The sequence below is a fragment of the Molossus molossus genome, unplaced genomic scaffold, assembly GCF_014108415.1.
Source record: "Molossus molossus isolate mMolMol1 unplaced genomic scaffold, mMolMol1.p scaffold_m16_p_12, whole genome shotgun sequence".
NCBI lineage: Eukaryota > Metazoa > Chordata > Mammalia > Chiroptera > Molossidae > Molossus > Molossus molossus.
Window position 1 is genome coordinate 66,316,051 of NW_023425347.1, and position 22,007 is coordinate 66,338,057.

A 22,007-nucleotide genomic window follows, 5' to 3' on the forward strand; every position below is an offset into this window, starting at 1 on the left:
TTTGCCATTCTGCCACTTAGATTTTTGATCAGGTTAAATTGGATTTTACAAAAGCTAGTCCATTATTGGTTTGAGTTGCTGGTATGGTCTGTTTCCACCTCGTTTTTCAGTGTGTACAAATATATTGTATTTTTTTTTTACTTTTGTCTACTTAAAGTCCCTTTAATCTTTTATTTCTGATCATCTCCAAAGCGGATGTATTCTTAGATTCAAATTTTGACAGCTTTCCATATAGCACTGTATTTAGAGTATTTCTAGGTCTTCGCCTGCTAACTATGCTATCAATTTATACTGGTTTGTTCTAGAACAAACAGATGTTAGCATGTTTACAGAATGAAGCATTGCAACTTTTACTAGAATATAATCTGTTGTGAGGGCAGAAGCCCTATATGATTTTTGCAACCTCAGATACCTAAACCTATTATTGTTCTGTTCCTAGAAGGCATTCAGTACATGTTTATTAAATTATTAAATGAGTAGTGGCCCTGGCCGGTTTGGCTCAGCGGTTAGTGTCGGCCTGCTGACCAAAGAGTTGCGGGTTTGATTCTGATCAAGGACATGTATCTCGGTTGCGGTTGTGGTTGTGGTTGCGGTTTGGTCGCTGGCCCTGGTTGAGGTCGTGTGGGAGGCAACCAGTCAATGTGTCTCTCTCACATCAATGTTTCTCTCTTTCTCTCCATCCCTCCCACTCTCTGAAGGTAAATGGAGACAGGTTCTCAGGTGAAGATTAAAAAAAAAGAGTTGTGAATAATAGAGCTGAGGGTTAATACTGTGCATTCTCTAAGGGAGCTGCCCTGCTTGTGTTTTCTCGAACCCCACCCCAGTAACTCTAAGGGTGAGAACTGCTCAGATGACTTGCTTTTATCCACCCTCTTAATCTGCTTCAGAGTTGTTTTCCTTTCTAAAGTTTATTACTGATTTTCTCTTGACTTTCAGACAGCTTCTGTTTACTCTTTCCTTTGTCAGTTTGGATTGCTGTTGGTGACTATTGCTTTGACACCACAAGCCTTGCAGAAGGTTTTAGTCTCCTATCCTACAAGCCATTCACATCATGTAAATGTGTGTGTGTGTGTGTGTGTGTGTGTGTGAGTATTTTTTTGATTCCTCACCTGAGGATGTTTTCTACTTATTATCCGATAGAGTGGGAGGGAGGGAGAGAGAGAGAGACAGAGAGAAACATCGATGTGATAGAGACATTGACTGGTTGCTTCCAGCCTGACCCTACCAGGGCCAGGGATGAACCGCAACTGAGGTATGTGCCCTTGACCGGAGTCGAAACCCCAACTTATTGCTCCATGGGGCTGATGCTTTAACCTCTGAGCCAAACCAGCCAGGGATAAACATATGTGTATAAAAGCATAGGCTCTTCTGGTTATACTGTTCCACCACTAAAGTGGTTGTGATGGAAGAATTCTAAGGATGTAAGGACTGGTTCCCCTTCTACTTTGTAAGCTGTCTTGAAAATGGAGTATAAGAAAGCTGAATTCTAAATTGTTGAATTTTTATGTGTTAATATATTGAAAATATTTGTATGGCAAATTACCCAGAAAAGTATGTGCATTATAACACTATCTTTTTAAAAAAATATTTTTTCTTTATTGATTTTAGAGAGGAAGGGAAAGAGAGAGAGAGAGAGAGAGAGAGAGAGAGAGAGAAATATCGATGAGAGAGAACATCAGTTGGTTGCCTCCTGCATGCCCCCCACTGGGGATTGGGCCCACAACCTGGGCATGTGCCCTGACTGGGAATTGAACCTGCAACCTCTTGGTGCATGGGTCAATGCTCAACTACTGAGCCACACTGTCCGGGCTGTAACATTATTTTTTATGTTTGCTAGTACTGAGGAGTTACTCATTTTCTTAAAATTTTAGAGAGAACAAAACTAAAAAGATTTTGAATGGTTTATTTGAAAGAATGAAATCTATTCCACTGTCTTCTTTTCACTACCTAGACTTCTGTATTTGTTTGCCTTTATATACAGTGTTCTTTCTGTCTGAATTGCCACTTTCTATCTACTTCACAGTGGTCTTGAAGCATGACCTTTTCGTGGGAAGTTGCAAAAAGTTGTATAAAAAGGTCCCATATACCCCTCACCCAATTGTCCCTAATTGTAACACCTCCTCTAGCTATAGTATAGTAGCAAAACCAGGAAATTGACATTGGCAATTTCAGACTTTATTCAAATACTTATTTTTGGTTTTGTGTATATACTATGCATATGCAATCTTATTGTCTGTGGATTCAAGTAACTATAACTACAATTATGATAAATTGTTTATCACAAAAATCCTCCATGCTACTCCTTTATATTTATACCTACTCCCCTCTTCATTTTATTAATTTATTCACTGGTTATTCTTTGTATCATATGATCTTGTGATTAATAGAAAAAGATTGCATTATGTTTTAGAGAATGCCTTTATATTTTTACTTTTTTCCACATGTACTATACCTTTTACAGTAAACCTAATACTAAAGTTTCAGTTCATCGTATGCACTATAGAATCATAGGCTCTTGAAGTCATATAATCCAGCATTTCCCCTTCCACAAAAACCCTCAAAAATGAAATAGAAAATTTTATATGAAGCATCTCAGCATTCATTTATTAGCCTATGAATTTCCAATAACCAGCACCTCTTTTTTTTTTTTAATTACCTGGTGCACTTTGGTGTTAGATTACCTGTGTGTTAACTTTTGCTAGATTATGCTGCACTAGGAAACAATATCAAATATTAGTGCTTACAATAACAAAGGTTTATATATTGCTTACATTATAGGTTCTCTAGTAATCTATTATGGTTCTACTCCACAATTCTTTTTCATTTCAGGATCCAGGATGAAGGAGCACCCCCCTATTTATGATATACTATTCTCTTGGCAGAGAGAAAAGAGCAAGAGTTGGTGGAAACACACACAATAGCTCTTAAAGCTTCTACTTGGAACTGGAACTTTCTCATATTTCATTGGCCAAAGTAAGTTACATGGCCAAGTCAACAATAGGGTTCCCACAGAGAGGCACTACAAATGACATGGCAACAGGCAAGGATGTCACAACTCTTATAAAAGGAGAATAAATGATTGAGAATTATAATATAACCTACCAGACCATAGGATGATAAATACTATGCTATACTTTTGTAATAACTTTTTTCTTAGTAAAGTTATTATACTTTACATGATTTTTTTCTTTTATTCTCACCCGAGGACATTTTTCTATTTTTTGTTCAGATAGAGTGGGAGGGAGAGAGAGGAAGAGAGAGAGAGAGAGAGAGAGAGAGAGAAACATTGATGTGAATGGGATACATCATGTGGCTGCCACCCGCATGTCCAACCAGGGCCAGGGACCAACTGCAACCGAGGTATGCGCCCTTAGCGGGAACCGAACCCGGGTCTCTCTGGACCGCAGGCCGGCACTCTAACTGCTGAGCCAAACCGGCCAGGGCCTTGATTTTTCTTGATTTTTTTCTTTTTTTTTTTATATCCTCACCCGAGGATATTTTTCCATTTTTGTACAGATAGAGTGGAAGAGAGAAAGAGGGAGGGAGAGAGAGAAAGGGAGAGAGAGAGAAACATCAACGTGAAGAGACACATCGAGTGGCTGCCACCCACACAACCGACCAGGGCCGGGGACAAACTGCAACCGAGGTACGTTCCCTTAGCAGGAACCGAACCCGTGTCTCTCAGAACCGCAGGCCGACGCTCTAACCGCTGAGCCAAACCGACCAGGGCCAGCCCTCCCTTTTACTTTATGTCAACTGGTAAGAGTTTATGATATAGCTAATGAATAAATAATTACTTTAATTTTAAGAGGTCAGATTTTGATTGTGACAACTTTAGTTTAAAATTTTTTCTTTAGAGCCCTGGTCAGTTTGGCTTAGTAGTTAGAGTGTTGGCCCTTGAACTGAAGGATAGTGGATTCAATTCCCAGTCAGGGGCATGTACCTGGGTTGTAGGTTCAATCCTCGGCCCCAGTGCAGGAGGCAACCAATCAATGTGCCTCTCTCACATAGATGTTTCTTTTTTTCTCTCCCTCCCTCTTTCCCTTCCACTCTCTCTTAACAAGCAATAGAAAAAATATCCTAGAGTGAGGATTAACAACAACAAAAAGTTTTCCTTTAGAATAGTATTTAGTTGTTAAAAATTCATACACAGTTTTGCATACTGATTTCAAATTTTTGGAGTTTTATATTTTTCCCCAAATTGAAAATAGCTTTATTGTTTTATTTTACTTATAAAAGTAGGGCATGCTTATTATAAAAAAGTATTCAGAGAACACAGAGTAATGCAAAGAATGTAAGACCCATTATAATCCCATTATCCAGGCATGATTATCATTACTATTTTAGCTATACCTTTCAAGTTTTTTTCTCTATACAGTCATTATGTGTGTTGTGCATTTGTGATATTTTTTAACTCTAAAATGATTATATTTCAGTGGGGGGGAAAAGCCAGTTTTACTGAGATACACCAAAAACACTCTGGTCATTTTGCTTGATGAGTGAATTGGCAACTTGGATGGTTTTTTCCATTCTCACGTAGCTGTATCGTATAGGTGTAGTAATCAGCACAAGGTGTACTTTAGAACACTTTAGTGAGCTCATGCCTTCTCCAATGTGTTTATGTAGTAACCCAATGAGTTTGTAATGTGATGATTAATAAGGTACAGTTTGGCCCTGGCCAGTTTGGCTCAGCGGTTAGAGCGTTGGCCTGCGGTCCGGAGAGACCCGGGTTCGGTTCCCGCTAAGGGCACGTACTTCGGTTGCAGTTTGTCCCCGGCCCTGGTTGGTCGTGCGGGTGGCAGCCACTCGATGTGTCCCTTCACATCGATGTTTCTCTCTCTCTCTCCCTTCCTCCCTCTCCCTCCCTCCCACTCTATCTGTACAAAAAATGGAAAAATATCCTCGGGTGAGGATAAAAAAAATAAATAAAAAAAAAATGTACAGTTTGGAGCTCAGGATTTCTTAGTATGATGAGTTGTTTTTTTTTCCTGGGCTGTAAAAATTCAACTGAATTGTCCTTAAAAATTAATTCTTCATTATTGAGGGAACATATTTCATTTACTTTCTCTAGCAAAGTATTTACCCCTCTGCTTATAAACAGGGTGAATATATAATTTTTCATTCAAACTGAGACATTTCTGGGAATGAAAGGGACATTATATTTTCAATTCTGTAAGTTTTAAAAAATACTTATTTTTGGCCATCAAAATGGTTTTATTACATTGGTAGATCACTAAAACAGTTCTATTCAAAATCTGTTTTCAAAAATAAAAATTTCTGAAACATTTGTTCTATATTACAACAAAGTAAAGTCTTTACGTTGATTATAAGAATATTAAAAACACTATTCTTGGTAATAATCAGATTTTAAATCAGTTTCTTAATCATATCTGTCTCTAATACTTTTCTGAACAATGTAACTATTTTCTAATATAGTTTAACCAGTTTTAATTTTTTCATAAAACAACCTGAAGTATTTTTCAGTTACATTTTATGTATTGTTCTTATTAACCCTTACAGTTGACTCTCTGTAACCAGTAATATTTTAAATTGCTAATATACTTTCTATATAAATTGTGATGTGCCTGGTTAGTTCAGGAAAAATTTTGCTAACCGGAGAATATTATTAATTCTCATTATTTTTTTTATTGAAAACTATAAATTTATTAGCTTCAATAATTTTACAGGCAGTGTCTTTTTACCCCCACTTAAGGTGCTTTTTTTATCCTCACCCAAGGACATTTTTCCATTTTTTGTTCAGATAGAGTGGGAGGGAGAGAGAGGAAAAGAGAGAAACATCGACGTGAAAGGGACACATCGAGTGGCTGCCACCCACATGACCAACCAGGGCCAGGGACAAACCGAATTACGCGCCCTTAGTGGGAACCGAACCCGGGTCTCTTTGGACCGCAGGCTGATGCTCTAACCACTGAGCCAAACCAGCCAGGGCTAAAGGTGCTCTTTTTGACAAATATTTCTATAAGACCATCTTGTCATATAAGTTGTCCCTGTTTATGATTATGTTACATGTTCCATTAAATTTAAATACTGCAGCCCTGGCCTGTTTGGCTCAATGATTAGAGCGTTGGCCCGCGGACCAAAGAGTCATAGGTTCAGTTCCAGTTAAGGGCATGTATCTTCGTTGTGGCTCAGTCCCTGGCCCTGGTTGGGGTTGTGCAGGAAGCAACCAATCATTGTGGCTCACATTGATGTTTCTCTCCCTCTCTCTTTCTCTCTCACCCTCCTTTCACCCTTCCCTCCCTCCCACTCTATCCAAAGATAAATGGAAAAATATCCTCAGGTGAGGATTAAAAAAATAAATAAATAAATTTAGATGCTACAAAATTGTAGGCTTTCTGTCATTTAATTTCAGTACAAACTATACATTTTTTTCAGTTAAAAATAGGAATACTCGCCCTGGCCGGTTTGGCTCAGCGGTTAGAGCGTCGGCCTGTGGTCCTGAGAGACCCGGGTTCGGTTCCCGCTAAGGGCATGTACCTCGGTTGCAGTTTGTCCCCGGCCCTGATCGGTTGTGCGGGTGGCAGCCACTCGATGTGTTCCTTTCACATCGATGTTTCTCTCTCTCTCTCTGTTCCTCTCTCTCCCTCCCACTCTACCTGAACAACAACAACAAAAAAAATAGGAATACTCTTTCGGTGGAACTCCTATAATTCATTACAAAGTATAATTATAGAATTTCAAAATTAAATCTTATATACTATTTAAGCTCTCATCATTTAATTTGTTCAGTTCTTTCCCTGCCTCTTTTAAAAAATTGATATGAGAGAGAGAAAAAAAAACACTGATTGATTGTCTCCCACCTGAGCCTGGACCAGGAATTGAACCCACCACCTTTTGGTGTACTGGACAACGTTCCAACCAACTGAGCCACACTGGCCAGGGCTTTTCTTGCTTTTGAAGCATGTATTTTAATGTCTTGGCAAATATTGTTTATAATAATTGGTATTTGCTAAAAGCTTCAAAGCTAGAGGTTTTTTGTTTTTTGGTTTTTTTTTAGCTTTATTAATTGAACTTTAATTTTTGATTAAAGATTTCTGACTGGTTTTGAACAAAATGCAACCAATGTTTAGAGTACTTGTTTTCAAGAAGATTCAATACTGAGGCACTTAGGTTAGATTTATAAAGTCAGTTTTTCAAATATTCCAGTCTTTAAAATCTGATGATAGGTTGTAAGTAGATCACACATATTGCCATGTTGAAGTTATTTGTTTTTTTTTTTTGTATTTGATAAACTTTTTATCCTTAAAATTTTAACTGTGTTGCCCTGGCCAGCTTTGTTCAGCGGTTAGAGTGTCAGCCTGCGGACCATAGAGTCCGGGTTCAGTTCCTGCGAAGAAGGGCACATACCTCAGTTGTAGTTTATCTCTGGCCTCAGTTGGGGTCATGTGGGTGGCAACCAGTCAATATGTCTCTCTTTCTCTTCTTTCCTCTCCCCCTCCCACTCTATCTGAAGATAAATGCAAAAATGTCCTCAGATGAGGATTAAAAAAAAAAAATTTAACTGTGGATATATGAAAACATTTGTAAATGTTGACAGTTGCAGCTAACTCATTAACAGTGATGTCTCTAGAGTTCCATTTGAAATAGAAATAGCCTCAAAAGTTTTATGCAAATTGTCTGTTTATCCATTTTCTACAGAAGTGGCAATTTAGTACTTAATCTTGTATTAAATATACAGTCTCTTCATTTTAGCTCATTGCTACTGAAAGGGCTTATTGGATAATAAAAAGTAATTGCCAAACAACAGACTAAATAAGCAACTGTAGATTAATGCTCTATAATAAATGACACAACCACAAAGCCACCTTGAGAGTTGTCAGCCTTGACTCCTTGCACCTAATCTGGAATTTCCCTCCCCACTGACTTAGCCAGCTGGTGGCCTGGTGCATCTTGCAGGTCATTGCACACGTCACTGTGCTGACTGGCACACCAAACAGCCAGCAGGAGCACCAGTGTCAAATACTTTTCCAGCTGTCTTGAAAGGCTATAAGGCAGTTAGTGTCCTTGCATTTGAGGATATTTCTCAGTGAGTCTTCTGCATGCTGTCCTTGAAAAGAAGGTGTTGGTTATGGCATTTCTGTAAAGGATCAGGGAGAGAAAGATGGAATTGTCACTAGTTCTCCTTTAGAATTCATTACTTATTCGAGTGATTAAAGCACTTACACAGGGTTAGCTGATACATTGACCAGAAGCTAGATGTATACAGTTAGAAGTGTACTGAATCCATCTTGGTTTGTTTTAATGTAGTGATTAATAATAATAATTCATTTAAGAAAATAAGAAATCTGAGGCAAATGGTAATCTGGATGGGTTACTGGGACAGCAGATTGTAAATTAAGACAGTCCTGAGCCAAGCCATGGCATATGGGAAGCAGCATGGTTTTGTGAAAGAGCATGGAGCTGGGAGTGGGACAGACCTGCATTTAAGTCCAGTCTCTGCCATTTAAAAGCTTGGACAAGTAACCTCTCTGAGACTAGGTATATTAGGATTCTACAGAGAAACAGAACCAACAGGGGACATACACATGCATGCATACACATACTGATTGATTTTAAGGAACTGGCTCTCATGTGGAGGCTGGCAAGTCCTAAATCTGCTGGGCAACCAGCAGCAGGCTGAGGTCCCAGGGAAGAGTTCATGTTGCAGCTGAGTCTGAAGGCATTCTGGAGACAGAATTTCTCCTTCCTCAGGGGACCTCATTCTTTTCTCTGAAGGCCTTCAACTAACTGGATTATGTCCACCCACATTATGCTTTACTCAGAGTCTACTGATTTAAATATTAATCACATCTAAAAAATATATCTTTATAGTAACACCTAGACTGGTGTTTGACCAAACAACTGGGTACCATAGCCTAGCCAAATTGACACATAAAATTAACCTTCACATTAGGTTTCTTCATTTGCAAACTGGGATGAAAATATGTGGCTCACAAGGATTAAGTGTGGAAGTATTTATAAAGCATTTAGCATAATATGTTCTCAAAGTAGGCTCTCAGTGATGTTGGTTTTTTAATCCAGTCTTGTACCCATTAAGAACTCTAAGCCCAATCTTGATGCTTAAAGCACAGCCTTCTTTTCTACTATTGTCAGTGTTAGGGTCCTTCACTGGGCCATTACATTTATTTCCTATGTAGTACTCTACATTCCATTCTACTTTTCCTTTTCACATATAAATAATCACCTAGAACTAATACTAAGTTAATAACTCTTGAATTTGTACCCTTTTTCCATCCTCATTTTCTTTTACCATGCAGATGAAGCTCTTCATAAGTTGTCTTATACAAAATTTTACAACCTTATCTTCACTTTGTATCACCATTCAGAACTCCTTGTGATTCTTTTCATCATAACTGAGCTTTCTGTTGCATGCATGCCTTTGTGCATGCTATTACCTGTATATAGGATCACCCTCTTCCCCCACTCATACTTCACATTCCTGCACAGATATCACCCCCCTGAAACCTTCCTGGTTCCAGAACACTTGTACACATTTGTGTTTAGGTAAACCTGAGCCTTCAAACACTGATACTTCTAAACTGCCTTTCAGATGAGATGATGTCTGTTCATCAGCTGACCAAGGAACCCTTTGAACTATGGTATGAATTGAATGGTACTCCCTGCCTATAAGCATTTCGGATCCGATCATAGCATCGTCCTTTTGTACATCTATTGGTTTATTCATTTTATTATTTTATTGATGTGGTTTTGGAATTGTATTTATAGGTACTTTGGTCACTTGGGTAGAGGATGACTGCCTAAGGCAAGCATTTCACCCCTAATTTGCTATATGTTGGGTTTAGGGTAAAATTTTGCGTGAGGAAAAGAGTTCTGATATCAAGAGTAATTTTAAAAATCTTGTTTTATTTCTTGTACCTGATTCTTAGTGTAATCTATGTGGCTGCCTTTATTTACTCCCTCTTTCCTCCCAAAAGAAACAAAACCAAACTTTTTGAAATGAAGGATATTTTAATCCTGTTTGTTTTTATTTTTCAAATATCTGCTGAGTGGATGCAAATATATTAATAGACGTTATTGAATAACATTTAATTTCTATTTATTTGTTTTAGTTATCAAGTGGGAATCCTGTATATGAAAAATACTATAGACAGGTAAGGTTTTTGTTTGTCTTCCTAGATTGAACATAAAATATATTTTCCACCCTTGATTATATACATGTAGATTACCAGTTAGCTGGATAAATTTGATATATCTTGTTTTCAATTTTTTGTGCTTTAGCCTCATGTTTTCAGTACTTAAAACTTTTTTTTTTTAATCCTCACCTGAGGACATTTTTGCATTTATCTTCAGATAGAGCAGGAGGGAGAAGAGGGGAAGAGAGAGAGAGAAACATCTATGTGAGAGAGACACATTGACTGGCCGCCACCCACACAACCCCTACTGGGCAATCGTGGTATGTGCCTCTAACACCGAACCTAGGACTCTCTGGTCCAAAGGCTGACGCTCTAACTGCTGAGCCAAACTGGCCAGGGCACAATACTTAATACTTTTGACAAGCTCTCAGAAAATGATGGAAAGATAATTAAGCCCCAAACATTTGTCTCAAATATTTATGTATCTTAAAAATTCATATAACAGCCCTGGCTGGTTAGGCTCAGAGGTTAGAGCAGCGGCCTGTGGACCAGAGAGTCCTGGGTTCGGTTCCTGCTAGGGGCACATACCTCAGTTGCAATTTGTCCCTTGCCCCAAGGGGTTGTGTGGGTGGCAGCCAGTCGATGTGTCTCTCTCACATCAATGTTTCTGTTTCTCTTCATGAAGATAAATGCAAAATTGTCTTCGGGTGAGGATAAAAAGCAAACAAACAAAAAACCCGTATAACATTGGATAAAAGTATACAAATTATTTTATAATGTGGAAATGGGCAAATGAGATTGTCTACACCCTTAGGAGATGATCTGATCTACAGTATACACAGTTGTTTGACTTCTATCAACCAGGGTATTTTATCCGTACTGGTTAAATTATAGAAAACTGATAATAAAGCAGGTGATTCTTGTCCATACCAATGAAATAAATTTTTATACATATAAAAATTAATTTATAAGCCAAATGGAAATGACTTTTAGTTGTTTTTAAGACTTATTAAAGTTTTTAATATTATAAAGTTAAAACCACGACTCTTATACAAATGTAAAATGAACATGTGTCAAGGATTTTTTTCAACTCATTAATTACTGGGAGAACCAGTAATGTAAAAATGAGAATGTGAGTTATAGAGCTTTATATTCTCCAGACAAAATTTATTTCATTGATATGGACAAGAATCACCTGCTTTGTTATCAGTTTTCTATAATTTAACCAGTACGGATAAAATAGCCTGGTTGATAGAAGTCAAACAACTGTGTATACTGTAGATCAGGTCATCTCCTAAGGGTGTAGACAATCTCATTTGCCCATTTCCAAATATTGGATAGTTTTTCCTAATAATCATCTCACCTTGTGGTCATAATCACTAAAAAGGTTGGTCTATTTAATAAACCTGGCTTAGTTACCTGGCTATTTACATAGTACAGCAAGCATTAAGGAACCGTTATAGGTCTCCTTGGGTATGACTTGCAAATCTAGAGCCATACATTTACTATTTAACAACTTCTAAGGCCAGAGAATTAATTTCTGCCTGAAATTTATTTAAAGAATCTCAGATTATACTGTATAAAGCCTCTTTATTTGTTCCTCTATTTTGAGGCTAGTGTCCAAACCTTAGAAATTCTACCCCCATATTTTACCTGCAGTACATACAAGTTTGAGTGAATTTATCTGATCTCGAGGATTCCCATATCTGCTAAGGTTCCTAGTCTGCTAAGTGACCTTGCTTTACTATCTGAGAGACTGGGACCTTATAAATTAGGCTGCAGGCCAGTTTTCTTGGGAGGGCTTTATAGATATTGGCTCCACATAAAGTCAGTTTTTTTTGTTTGTTTTTTCTTTTATTTTAAGTCTCCCCTCCCCACCAAGGCTTGCAGCATTGGGATCCCCTCTAGCTAAAGTCAGTTCTTGTTCCTTAATAGCGCCTTGTTCTAGCTGAATAAAAGAGAATCATTCTCAAATATGACCTTATTTTGCACTATCGATTTTCTCAATTATATCAAAGGAGACCAAATTTTGATTTAACCTATGTAATAACTACTGTATTGCCATAAAAAGTAAGGGCATTCAGTTAAAGGATTTATTTTTTTAAATATGTTTTTATTGATTTTAGAGAGAGAGAGAGGAAGAGAGAGGGAGAGATAAAACACTGGTGTGAGAGAGAAACATTGATCAACTGCTTACTGCATGCTCCCTGCTGGGGATCGGGCCCAAAGCCTGGGCATGTGCCCTGACTGGCAATCAGACTGGTGACCTTTTGGTACACAGGATGACACCCGATCAACTGAGTCACATTGGCCAGAGCAAAGGATTTGTTTTTAAATTCTGAAGAGTCAGAATCAGATACCATTGAAAATGATTTCATTCATTTTACAAACACAGAGCCTACTAAATTGAGTGTTAGAAATAGTGTAAGAAGAAAAATAAAGGGCCTTCCCACATACCATTATAAAATAGAATATTAAAAATAATACCAACAGTATTCCAAGTAAACAACTATAATTACATTTAGTAATTTAGGACTAAACAGTTCATTTAGTCCTGTATAATTCTTGTTCTCCTGCATCTTGAGTCAGGGGTCTGCTTTTATAAAATAGATCTACTTCTCGACTGCACAGAGTCTTAGAAATTCTGACGTAGTCCACCAGTTGTTTAACTGATGTCAGCTTAGAAGTCTTTACCCAAAAGTCTATATTTTGAAGTGTTAACAATTCATAGTACAGGGTATAGTCGTTTAGATGAGGCTCTGAGACTTTGTTGAAGACATAATTGTATCTGCTAGCTTATAGCAAAGCCTTTAGGCAAGCATTAGAGTACAACAGAAACTGCCTATATATGACAATGCCTAAATGGCTGTGTTTAATTTAATTTATTTTAGTAACCAAAAGAATGGAAGATAGTAAAATTCTTAATTGGAATACAGTACATAAATATTTCATAAGAGTTTGATTGTTTCCCTTGAGTGCTTCTATACTTAGACTATGCTGGGGTAGGTGTTCTTTTTTTCTCCTACCCTGGTCAAGGAGTGGGGAAAGAAAAGGAATTCTGAAAAATTCTAGAGGCAGGTTTCCCAACTTCCTTGTTATCCCAAATTTGGATTGGGCAGTTCTTTCTTTTTTGCTGAGCACTTGAAAGAAAGGATTTCTCTTTTGCTTCTTTGCTGGGATTGGCCTGTCTAGAATGCTTTGTATATGTTTACAACAAACTTACAGTCTTTTAACTAAACTGGAAAAATAGTTCAAAAATATCCTAATATGTCATCTTTCCCATAACTTTTTAAAATTTACTTTTTATTTTTATAAATTGAACTTTAGGAAATCTTTGCAGAAGTAAGAGTCATTCTTCTTTCTTTCTTCTTTTTTTTTTTTTAACTGTTTTTCTGTTCTTGTTGACCTCATTCTGTCTTAAAGGAAAATCCCTTTCAGTTAAAATGATGTGTTAACCTTAGTGTGCTTTAGGAGCTTAACTGTTTTTAAATGTTTCTTAAGTTTATTATGGAATCACTGTTGGTTTTAGAGCTGCTTTGACTTTTTAATAAAGTGTTGCAGTTTCTAACAGTAAGTATAAAAGTAGAAGTTAATGATTTTAAGGTGTTCGAAAAAACAGAGAACATATGCAGCTAAGACTTCTTTATGAAATGTGCCCCTTTCCTTCTATTGCCTTTTAAGTTTATTGGAATTTAAAAGGCAGCTATAGAAGACCGGGAGTCAGGAGATAATGTGTTAATATTATGGCTCCACTAATTTGCTCTATCTCCTCTGAGTTTCAGTTCTCTCATTTGTGTAATGGACACAATAAAAAACACTTTATAAATTTCCAGTGCTGTCTAGATGGTACTCTACTTACATGACTATGCATATATTCCTTGGCCTTGGTTTAGTCAAAGGATTCCCATTCCCTTCTTGAAAAAGTCAGTTCCCAAGTCACAGAAAGGAAGGCAAATAATTTTATCTTTGTGTTAATATCAGCTTACCATTTGTATTTTTTCAGGTTGATACAGGCAATACTGGAAGAGTATTGGCTTCTGATGCTGCTGCTTTCCTGAAAAAATCAGGGCTTCCAGACTTGATACTTGGAAAGGTAGTATTTGTTCATTATGACTAGATTATAATGAATATTTAGCAGTATAGATAAATTGGATACAAATTCAGAAAGATATCATCAAGAAACTTAGAAGTTAGAACTGAGTCATAGAGGCAGTTATAGTAATGAGATGGAGGGAATTTGAAAAGTAAGGTGTTTTTCAGTACATTTTAGTAGGATGAAATGAGGAAGTAATAGTACATTCGGGTATTGTGGGGAGAAACAGTGCTGCAGACTGGGAACTTTGCCACCCACTCAGAGGGTTGGCTCTATCTCTACTTCCTCTATTATAACTGTCTCTAACTGCGTTTTATATGTGGTGAATAGAGTGGGGGATGAGAGGCTTAAGAAAAAGCACAAAATGGTGGAAAGTCCCTCTGCTGGCTTGATATCCTGGCAAGTCTCTATACATGATATGTATTCCAAACCCTGAAAAGTTATCATTAATAATTTATTCACAAATAAACATTAATTATTTCAACTTGCCCATAAGAAAGAATATCATCTTAGTAAGGATCTAAAGTCAAGGTAATATGTTTTAGTAAAAAGAGCATTAGACTTGGGGTTAGAACCTGGGTTAATGAAAAAGTCATTGGACTGAAAGTTAGAACCTGGGTTTTGGTTCTTTCCCTGATCAGTGTTCTTAAGTAACTTTAATGGCCTTAGTATTGCACTAAATGATCTTTAAGGTTTCTTTCCACTTTTAATTCTGTGATTCTTAAATCTGATTACCAAAGGTTTCTTTCCACTTTTAATTCTATGATTCTTAAATCTGAATCTTAAATCTATGGTGTTACCTCAAAAAATGAGGTTGTAAACTACAGGGATTTAGTTTATTTTTACAATGATTGTTGTTTAAAATATAGACTGATTCTTTTTATTCTTCTAAATTTCAGATTTGGGATTTAGCTGACACAGATGGCAAAGGTATCCTGAGCAAACAAGTAAGATTCAGAGATTCATATGAGAAACTTTTTGAATGATTCAGAATAAAAAATAGCCAGCAGTTTTTTGTATTTTTAAACTAAGAATTGCTTCATACCAGCATTAGAGTTTTGCAAGGACAAGTGTCCTAACAATGAAAATACTTCTAATCAGTAGGCATTAAAGTAACTAATTCCCAAAGGTTAATGTTAGTTTGGTGACATTGTTCTACTGGAGTGTCTTAGTCTGTTCAGATTGCTATAACAAAAATACCAGATTGACCCTAGCTGGTTTGGCTCAGTGGTTAGAGTGTTGGCCTGCGGTCCAGAGAGACCTGGGCTCGGTTCCCGCTAAGGGCGCATTGCAGTTTGTCCCCGGCCCTGGGTGGGTCATGCGGGTGGCGACCACTCGATGTGTCTCTTTCATGTCGATATTTCTCTCTCTCTCTCTCCCTCCCACTGTATCTGAACAATAACAACAACAAAATGGAAAAATGTCCTTGGGTGAGGATAAAAATATATATATATATATATATATATATATATATATATATATATATACATACACACACCAGATTGGGTAGCTTATAAATAGAAATTTATTGCTCATAGTTTTAGAGGCTGGAATTCTCAGTTTAGGGTGCTAACATGGTCAGGTGAGGGCTTTCTTCCTGATTGCAGACTTCTTGTGGTATCCACAAATGCCAGAAAGTGCTAGGGATCTCTCTGGGTCCTCTTTTATAAGGCACTAATCCCATTAACACTGATTCCCAGGATGGCTTAAGCATCTCCCAAAGGTCCTATCTCCTAATACCTTCATCTTTGGGGGTTGGGATTAGAACATAAGAATTCTGGGGGATACATCAAATAATAGCATGGATTATTTTTCATTCATTCATAGAGATACTGCTCTTTGTATTTTATTAATTAAAATTCTTATGTGTATAGGGTTTATAAATAAACATAAATTTTATTAGTTAAGTGTTAAGATGGTATTGTCTCATTCATTTGAAAGGAAATTCTTGACTAATCAAACCTGAATATTCTGGTCCAGGTCTTACCTCTGACCTATAAACCAAAAAATGATTTATAGGCTAGATGTAAACCCTAGACCAGAAATTCATGAAAATGGTTATGGGTGTTGGACACTATCAGTATACTTTGAAGTTCTGCTTGTTGGGGATGGATTTCAGAGTTCTACAGGATTGGAGTCAAAGCTTGCTACTTGGTGATACATTGGTTGAGCACTGCTACTCAAAGCTAATCCCCCTTAACCCTTCCTTCTCATGGGGACTGCTGAAGCAGACTTAAACTCAGAAAAGGGAAGGGAAAATTTTTGATGAGGTCAGAACACCCAGTTTTTTAATTAAGATTGCAGGGCTAGCCCAGACCGTGTGGCTCCGTGGTTGAGCATTGTCCCATGCACCAAGCGGTCTCTGGTTTGATTCCCAGTCAGGGCATATGCTGGGGTTTCGGGCTCAATGCCCAGTAGGGGTCATGTAGGAGGCAGCTGATCGATGTTTCTCTCTCATCAGTGTTTCTATCTGTCTCTTCCTCTCCTTTCCTCTTTCTCTAAAAATCTGTAAAAACATATTTAAAAAAAGATTCAGTGGCTAGATTGTAGTCCCCATTGGAGCTCCTGGACAGAAGGGCCAGTTTGGTACATTAGAGATGTAGGAACACTAAATCCATATGGGTACCCAGAGTCTGCATTCAGTCAGCAAATATTGAGTACCTGTTTTAAGCCAAGCTTTGGAAATACAGAGGTGAATGTGACAGATGTGGTTCCTATCTTCATGAGTTTACCATTTAAGAAATTCTACATTGATATTCCTGACTTTGGATGTTGAGTTTAAGTTGTCTTTGTTACATTTAGGTGGCTGGATTTATAGGTCTGCAGTTAAACTTTGATGTTTGCATTGGGGGAATAGATTTTTGAATTAAAATGAAAGAAAGAAGGAAAATAAACCTATACTTATAAGTTTCGATGTGCCAAAAATGACTGCTTACTTCCTATTGTATGGTTTTTATTATGTTTCCCATAATACAAAGCTCCGCTTTTATGGAATAATTTTATTTCACTTGCCCATGGCTTCACACCTTTAAGTAGCAGAACTAGAATTTATTTCAGGACTATTTCATTTTAGAGCCCATCTATATTTTGGAGGTGGACCAGATTCCTAAGAGTAATTGAATCTCGTAGAATGAGAAGAGAAAGAGGGTTAACAGTGGAATACTTAGTAAGAATACCAGCATTTAGAGGTTGGATGATTTAAAGATTGACTTCAACAGAAGAGACTTGAAAAAGGACAGAGGAGTACCGGGAGAGCCTTATGAAGCTATGTTGGAGGAGGGGAGGAAAGCTTCAGGGAACAAACAGCATTTTCTTGAGAAATTTATGAGTAAAGGCAAGGTATTATATATAACAGCCAACCTGCAAGTTTCTAAGAATAGGTTAGGAATTGGGTATGAAGGGTGTAGGTGAGAATAGGGAGTTTGAGAAAAGTAGTGAAGGATTGATTGTAACAGTAATTGTACTAGAGCATATTGACAAGTTGTAAGTTATATAACTGGAACAAAGTCTTTTATGTCTATTCCCAGGCCCAACTTTAACTGAAAACCAGTTGCCTCAGCATCTTTGCATTTATTTATTAAATTTTAGACTGATTATAAGTATTTTGAATTCAGGCAGTTATATAATTATTTTTAGAAGCTGCACAGTTATTCTCTGTAGCTCTTCTGGAATAGCAATGATTGAGTCACTTGAATGATTGATTCAGTTTCAAAATTTATAATCTTAAATCCAGAGATGACTTTTGATAATATTTAGGTATTACTTTCTTCTGGGCTTTTTTTCCACCTCCCAGATTCTTTTTCCTCACTTAAGTGATAAAAAGTATTTCTTAACACCATTTAATATTCTTTGAAGCATGATTATTAGTTTTTAATTTCCAGTATCTGTATATATCACTATTTAAGTATTTTCCCATTTATATTAACACTTTTTTTTTCTATTTATAATGCTGGGGACATCTTTGTACATAGATCTTTTCTCAATTTCAAAGCAAGTGTTATTTGAGCAAATGTGCTATTATATTTGTTCCTATGTAAAAACCGTGGAATAATTGTGAATTGTTTTGTATTTTCAGATTATAAGTATGTCTGTAGGTAGATGAATGGATAGATAGGTAGATAATGCTCTTACAGTCATATTTTTCTTCCTCAGGAATTCTTTGTTGCTTTGCGTCTTGTGGCATGTGCCCAGAATGGATTGGAGGTTTCACTGAGTAGTTTGAACCTGGCTGTTCCTCCACCAAGATTTGTAAGAAATGCTTTTAAATTTAAATTTTATTTTTTAAACTACTGTATTAGCCCTGGTCGTTTTGGCTCAGCAGTTAGAGCGTCGGCCTGTGGTCCAGAGAGACCTGGGTTCGGTTCCCACTAAGGGCACGTACCTCGGTTGCGGTTTGTCCCGGGCCCTGGATGGGTTGTGCGGGTGGCAGCCACTTGATGTGTCCCTTTCACATCGATGTTTCTCTCTCTCTCTCCCTCCCACTCTATCTGAACAAAAAATGGAAAAATGTCCTTGGGTGAGGATTAAAAAACAAACAAACTACTGTATTAAAAAAAGTCCCCCAACTTCTATCACCCAGCTACTTTTCTTTCATAATGGCTACTACTGTTATTAGTGTCTTGTGTGTCCTTCCAGAGTTATTATATGTGGATATAAAGAAATAATTCCTATTTTATATTAATTGTAGCATACTGTGTACATGATTATGTACTTTATTTTAATAACAATATGTTTTGGACATCTTTATATATCATTGCTGAAAAGCTTCCTCATTCTTTTTTATAGCTGCATTCTATTTTTGCTTCTATTCACCATACTTTATTTAACTTTCTATTGATAGGCTTTTAGCTTGTTTCTACTCTTTTATTTTAAAAAATGCTGCAGTGCACCCTGACCAATGTGGCTAAGTTGATTGGGTGTTATCCCATGCACCAAAAGGTTGCTGGTTCAGGGCACGTGCCTGGGATGGGGCCTTGATACCTGGTGGGGGGTGTGCAGGAGGCAGCCAATCCATGTTTCACTCTCACATCGATGTTTCTCTCTCTCCCTTCTCCCCGAAGATATTTTTTTTTTACCTATTTATCCTCAGTTAGAGTGGGAAGGGAGGAGGAAGGCAGAGACAGAGAAAGAGAGAGAAACATTGATGTGAAAGAGACACATTGACTGGCTGCCTCCTGAACAACTCCAACCAGAGCTGGGGACAAACCACAACTGAGGCACGTGCCCTTGACTGGAATCAAACCCATGACTCATCAGTCCAAGGGCCGACACTCCAACTGCTGAGCCAAACCGGCCAGGGCAATAAAAATATTTTTTAAACTTGCTGCAGTACATAACCTTGAATATTTATTATTATTTATATGCAGAAATGTATTTATATATGTAAATTCTCAGAAATGGAATTGCTGTTTCAAAAGTTTGTACGTTTGTGCCCTGGTCGGTTTGGCATAGTGGTTGGAGCGTTGCCCACGGACCAATGAGTTGTGGGTTCGATTCCGGTCAAGGGCATGTACCTCGGTTGCGATTAGTCCCCAGCCCTGGTTGGGGTTGTGTGGGAGGCAGCCACTAGATGTGTCCCTTTCACGTCAATGTTTTTTTTTCTCTCTCTCTCCCTCCCTCCCACTCTGAACAAAAATGGAAAAATATCCTCCTGTGAGGATAAAAAAAAAAGTTTGTACATTTGTAATTTTTACATATAATATCAGTGTCGTCTGTAGTGGTTGCACTAGTTCATTCTCCCACCAGCAATTGGTTGAGTGCATTTTTGCTAACATACTGTTGTCAAACTTTTGGAACTTTGTCATTTTGAATATCTTTTTTTTTTTTTTATCCTCACCAGAGGACATTTTTTGTTCAGGTAGAGTGGGAGGGAGAGAGAGGAAGAGAGAGAGAGAGAGAGAAACATCGATGTGAAAGGGACACATCGAGTGGCTGCCACCCACACGACCGACCAGGGCCGGGGACAAACTGCAACCAAGGTACATGCCCTTAGCGGGAACCGAACCCGGGTCTCTCGGGACCGCAGGCTGATGCTCTAACCGCTGAGCCAAACCGGCCAGGGCAAACTTTGTCATTTTGATAGGTAACAAATGGAGTGTGTGGTTTTAATTTGTCCTTTTGGTTTTATGGAATGAGGTTGAATAGTTTTTCTCATGGTTATTATTTATTTACATAGCCTTTCTCTGAAATGTCTGTTTATAGCCTAGCCTTTTGTGCCTTTTGGTCTGTTTTTTAATTGAATTCTAGAGGTTCTTGATATATTAGGAAAATAGCTCTTTGTCTATATGAATTGCAAATATTTTTTTCCCAGTTTGTCATTTGTCTTTTTACTTTGTTTATGGTGACTTTTTTCTATAAAGAGATCATTGTTTTTTAGGTATATGAATTATTAGGATTTAAATATTTGATGGTTTCTTTTATCACATTTATGTTAGTCCTGATGTAAGGTATGAATATGAATTCAGATTTATGTTTTTTAAAAGATGGCTACTTTATAGATCTAATGCAATTTATTGATAATCATATTTTCCTTACTGATTTGAAATGCCATCTCAATCATGTGCTAAATTTTCATATGTATTTTGGTTTCTTTCTGGATTTTTCTGTTCATTGATCTATTTGTTTATCCATAATGCTAATTTGGCATTTTTTTAATGATCAGATTTGGTAATTTGTTTTTATATCTGATAAGGCTAGGCTTGTCTACCCTACTCCTTTTTTCAGAAGTTTCATGACTCTTCTTGCTTGTTTTTAAATTCAGTATTTTGAAAGTGTTTGGTCTGAATATTATTAATTTAACCTTAGTTTTAAGAATTTCTGCACTTCAGAGTTTAGGCTTGGAGTCATGGAGCCAGAGGGATAATTTAGGGATTTGTTGCCTAACTGTATTATTATAAAATTTGCTCATATATTTATCTGTCTCTACAAGCAGATAAGCATAATTAGTTGGGCATGCTGTTGGTAGATTTATGTACTTTTAACTTATAAATCTTAAGTTAGTTCTTGTCCCAGTTGGCTTTCCTTAAAGAATGCTTGGAAGAAGTCATAAGTTAACAGGGCAGTAAATATTTTTGTTCCATTTACATATCCTTATCTTGATGTCAGTTATATTAGGTTTCTTTAGTAATACTTAAGTTTTATTTAGTGTTCCACATTCATTTATGCAGCTAACTCAGCTAACTGTTTTTGTTTCTTTTGTATTTAGGTGGTCTAGTAGGATTAACGTAAAATAGAGTGTGTGTTCATTGAGAGCCAACATTTTATATGAATGTATTTAAACGCAAGGACTTATTTTTCTTCATTGTTTATTGATGTGAGGATTTCAGCCCTTCACGTGCTATATTTTCCTTTTTAGCATGATACCAGCAGTCCCTTGCTAATCAGTGGAACCTCTGCAAATGAGCTGCCATGGGCTGTAAAAGTAAGTAGACTTTGTAACTTTTCTCTCCTTACCCCTGCTTTTTTCCCAGAACATCCTCTCGGTCTACATTCGAAATATATTGCAATCTTCATTAGACTTTTATTTTTTACTGTTTGGGAAATACTGGTACTTAAAAAATTTTGGAGGGATCTTACAGCAGTGTCAATCATTTTGTGACAGTATTCGCTTAATCTCATTCCTGTTATAGTGTAAACTAAAAACGGTGATATAATCCTGTACTAACTAAAATATTTGATGAACATTTTAGCCCACTGGTATTATGTCTAGTTTACCCCACTGCTGTTATGTGTGGCTGGAAAATTCTGGTTAAGTAAGTACTGTTTGTAGAGCTATAAAACAAGCAATTCTTTATGAAATT

At 37.1% G+C, this 22,007-nt stretch overlaps 1 protein-coding gene across 7 annotated transcripts in view; it reads left to right on the forward strand.

Moving 5' to 3' along the window:
- EPS15 (epidermal growth factor receptor pathway substrate 15) overlaps window positions 1–22,007 on the forward strand; it is a 155,859-nt gene that overhangs the window by 24,295 nt on the left and 109,557 nt on the right. For 3 of the 7 annotated variants that reach the window (XM_036256495.1, XM_036256500.1, XM_036256501.1), the window contains exons 2-6: window positions 10,092–10,133; window positions 14,119–14,208; window positions 15,108–15,155; window positions 18,361–18,456; window positions 21,563–21,628. In XM_036256495.1, the coding sequence (XP_036112388.1) occupies window positions 10,092–10,133; window positions 14,119–14,208; window positions 15,108–15,155; window positions 18,361–18,456; window positions 21,563–21,628 (342 nt within the window). Of the gene's footprint in view, window positions 1–2,829; window positions 2,974–3,010; window positions 3,041–9,571; window positions 9,621–10,091; window positions 10,134–14,118; window positions 14,209–15,107; window positions 15,156–18,360; window positions 18,457–21,562; window positions 21,629–22,007 lie in introns of those variants that run through there. The other 4 variants (XM_036256497.1, XM_036256503.1, XM_036256496.1 and 1 more) reach the window with 4 other exon arrangements.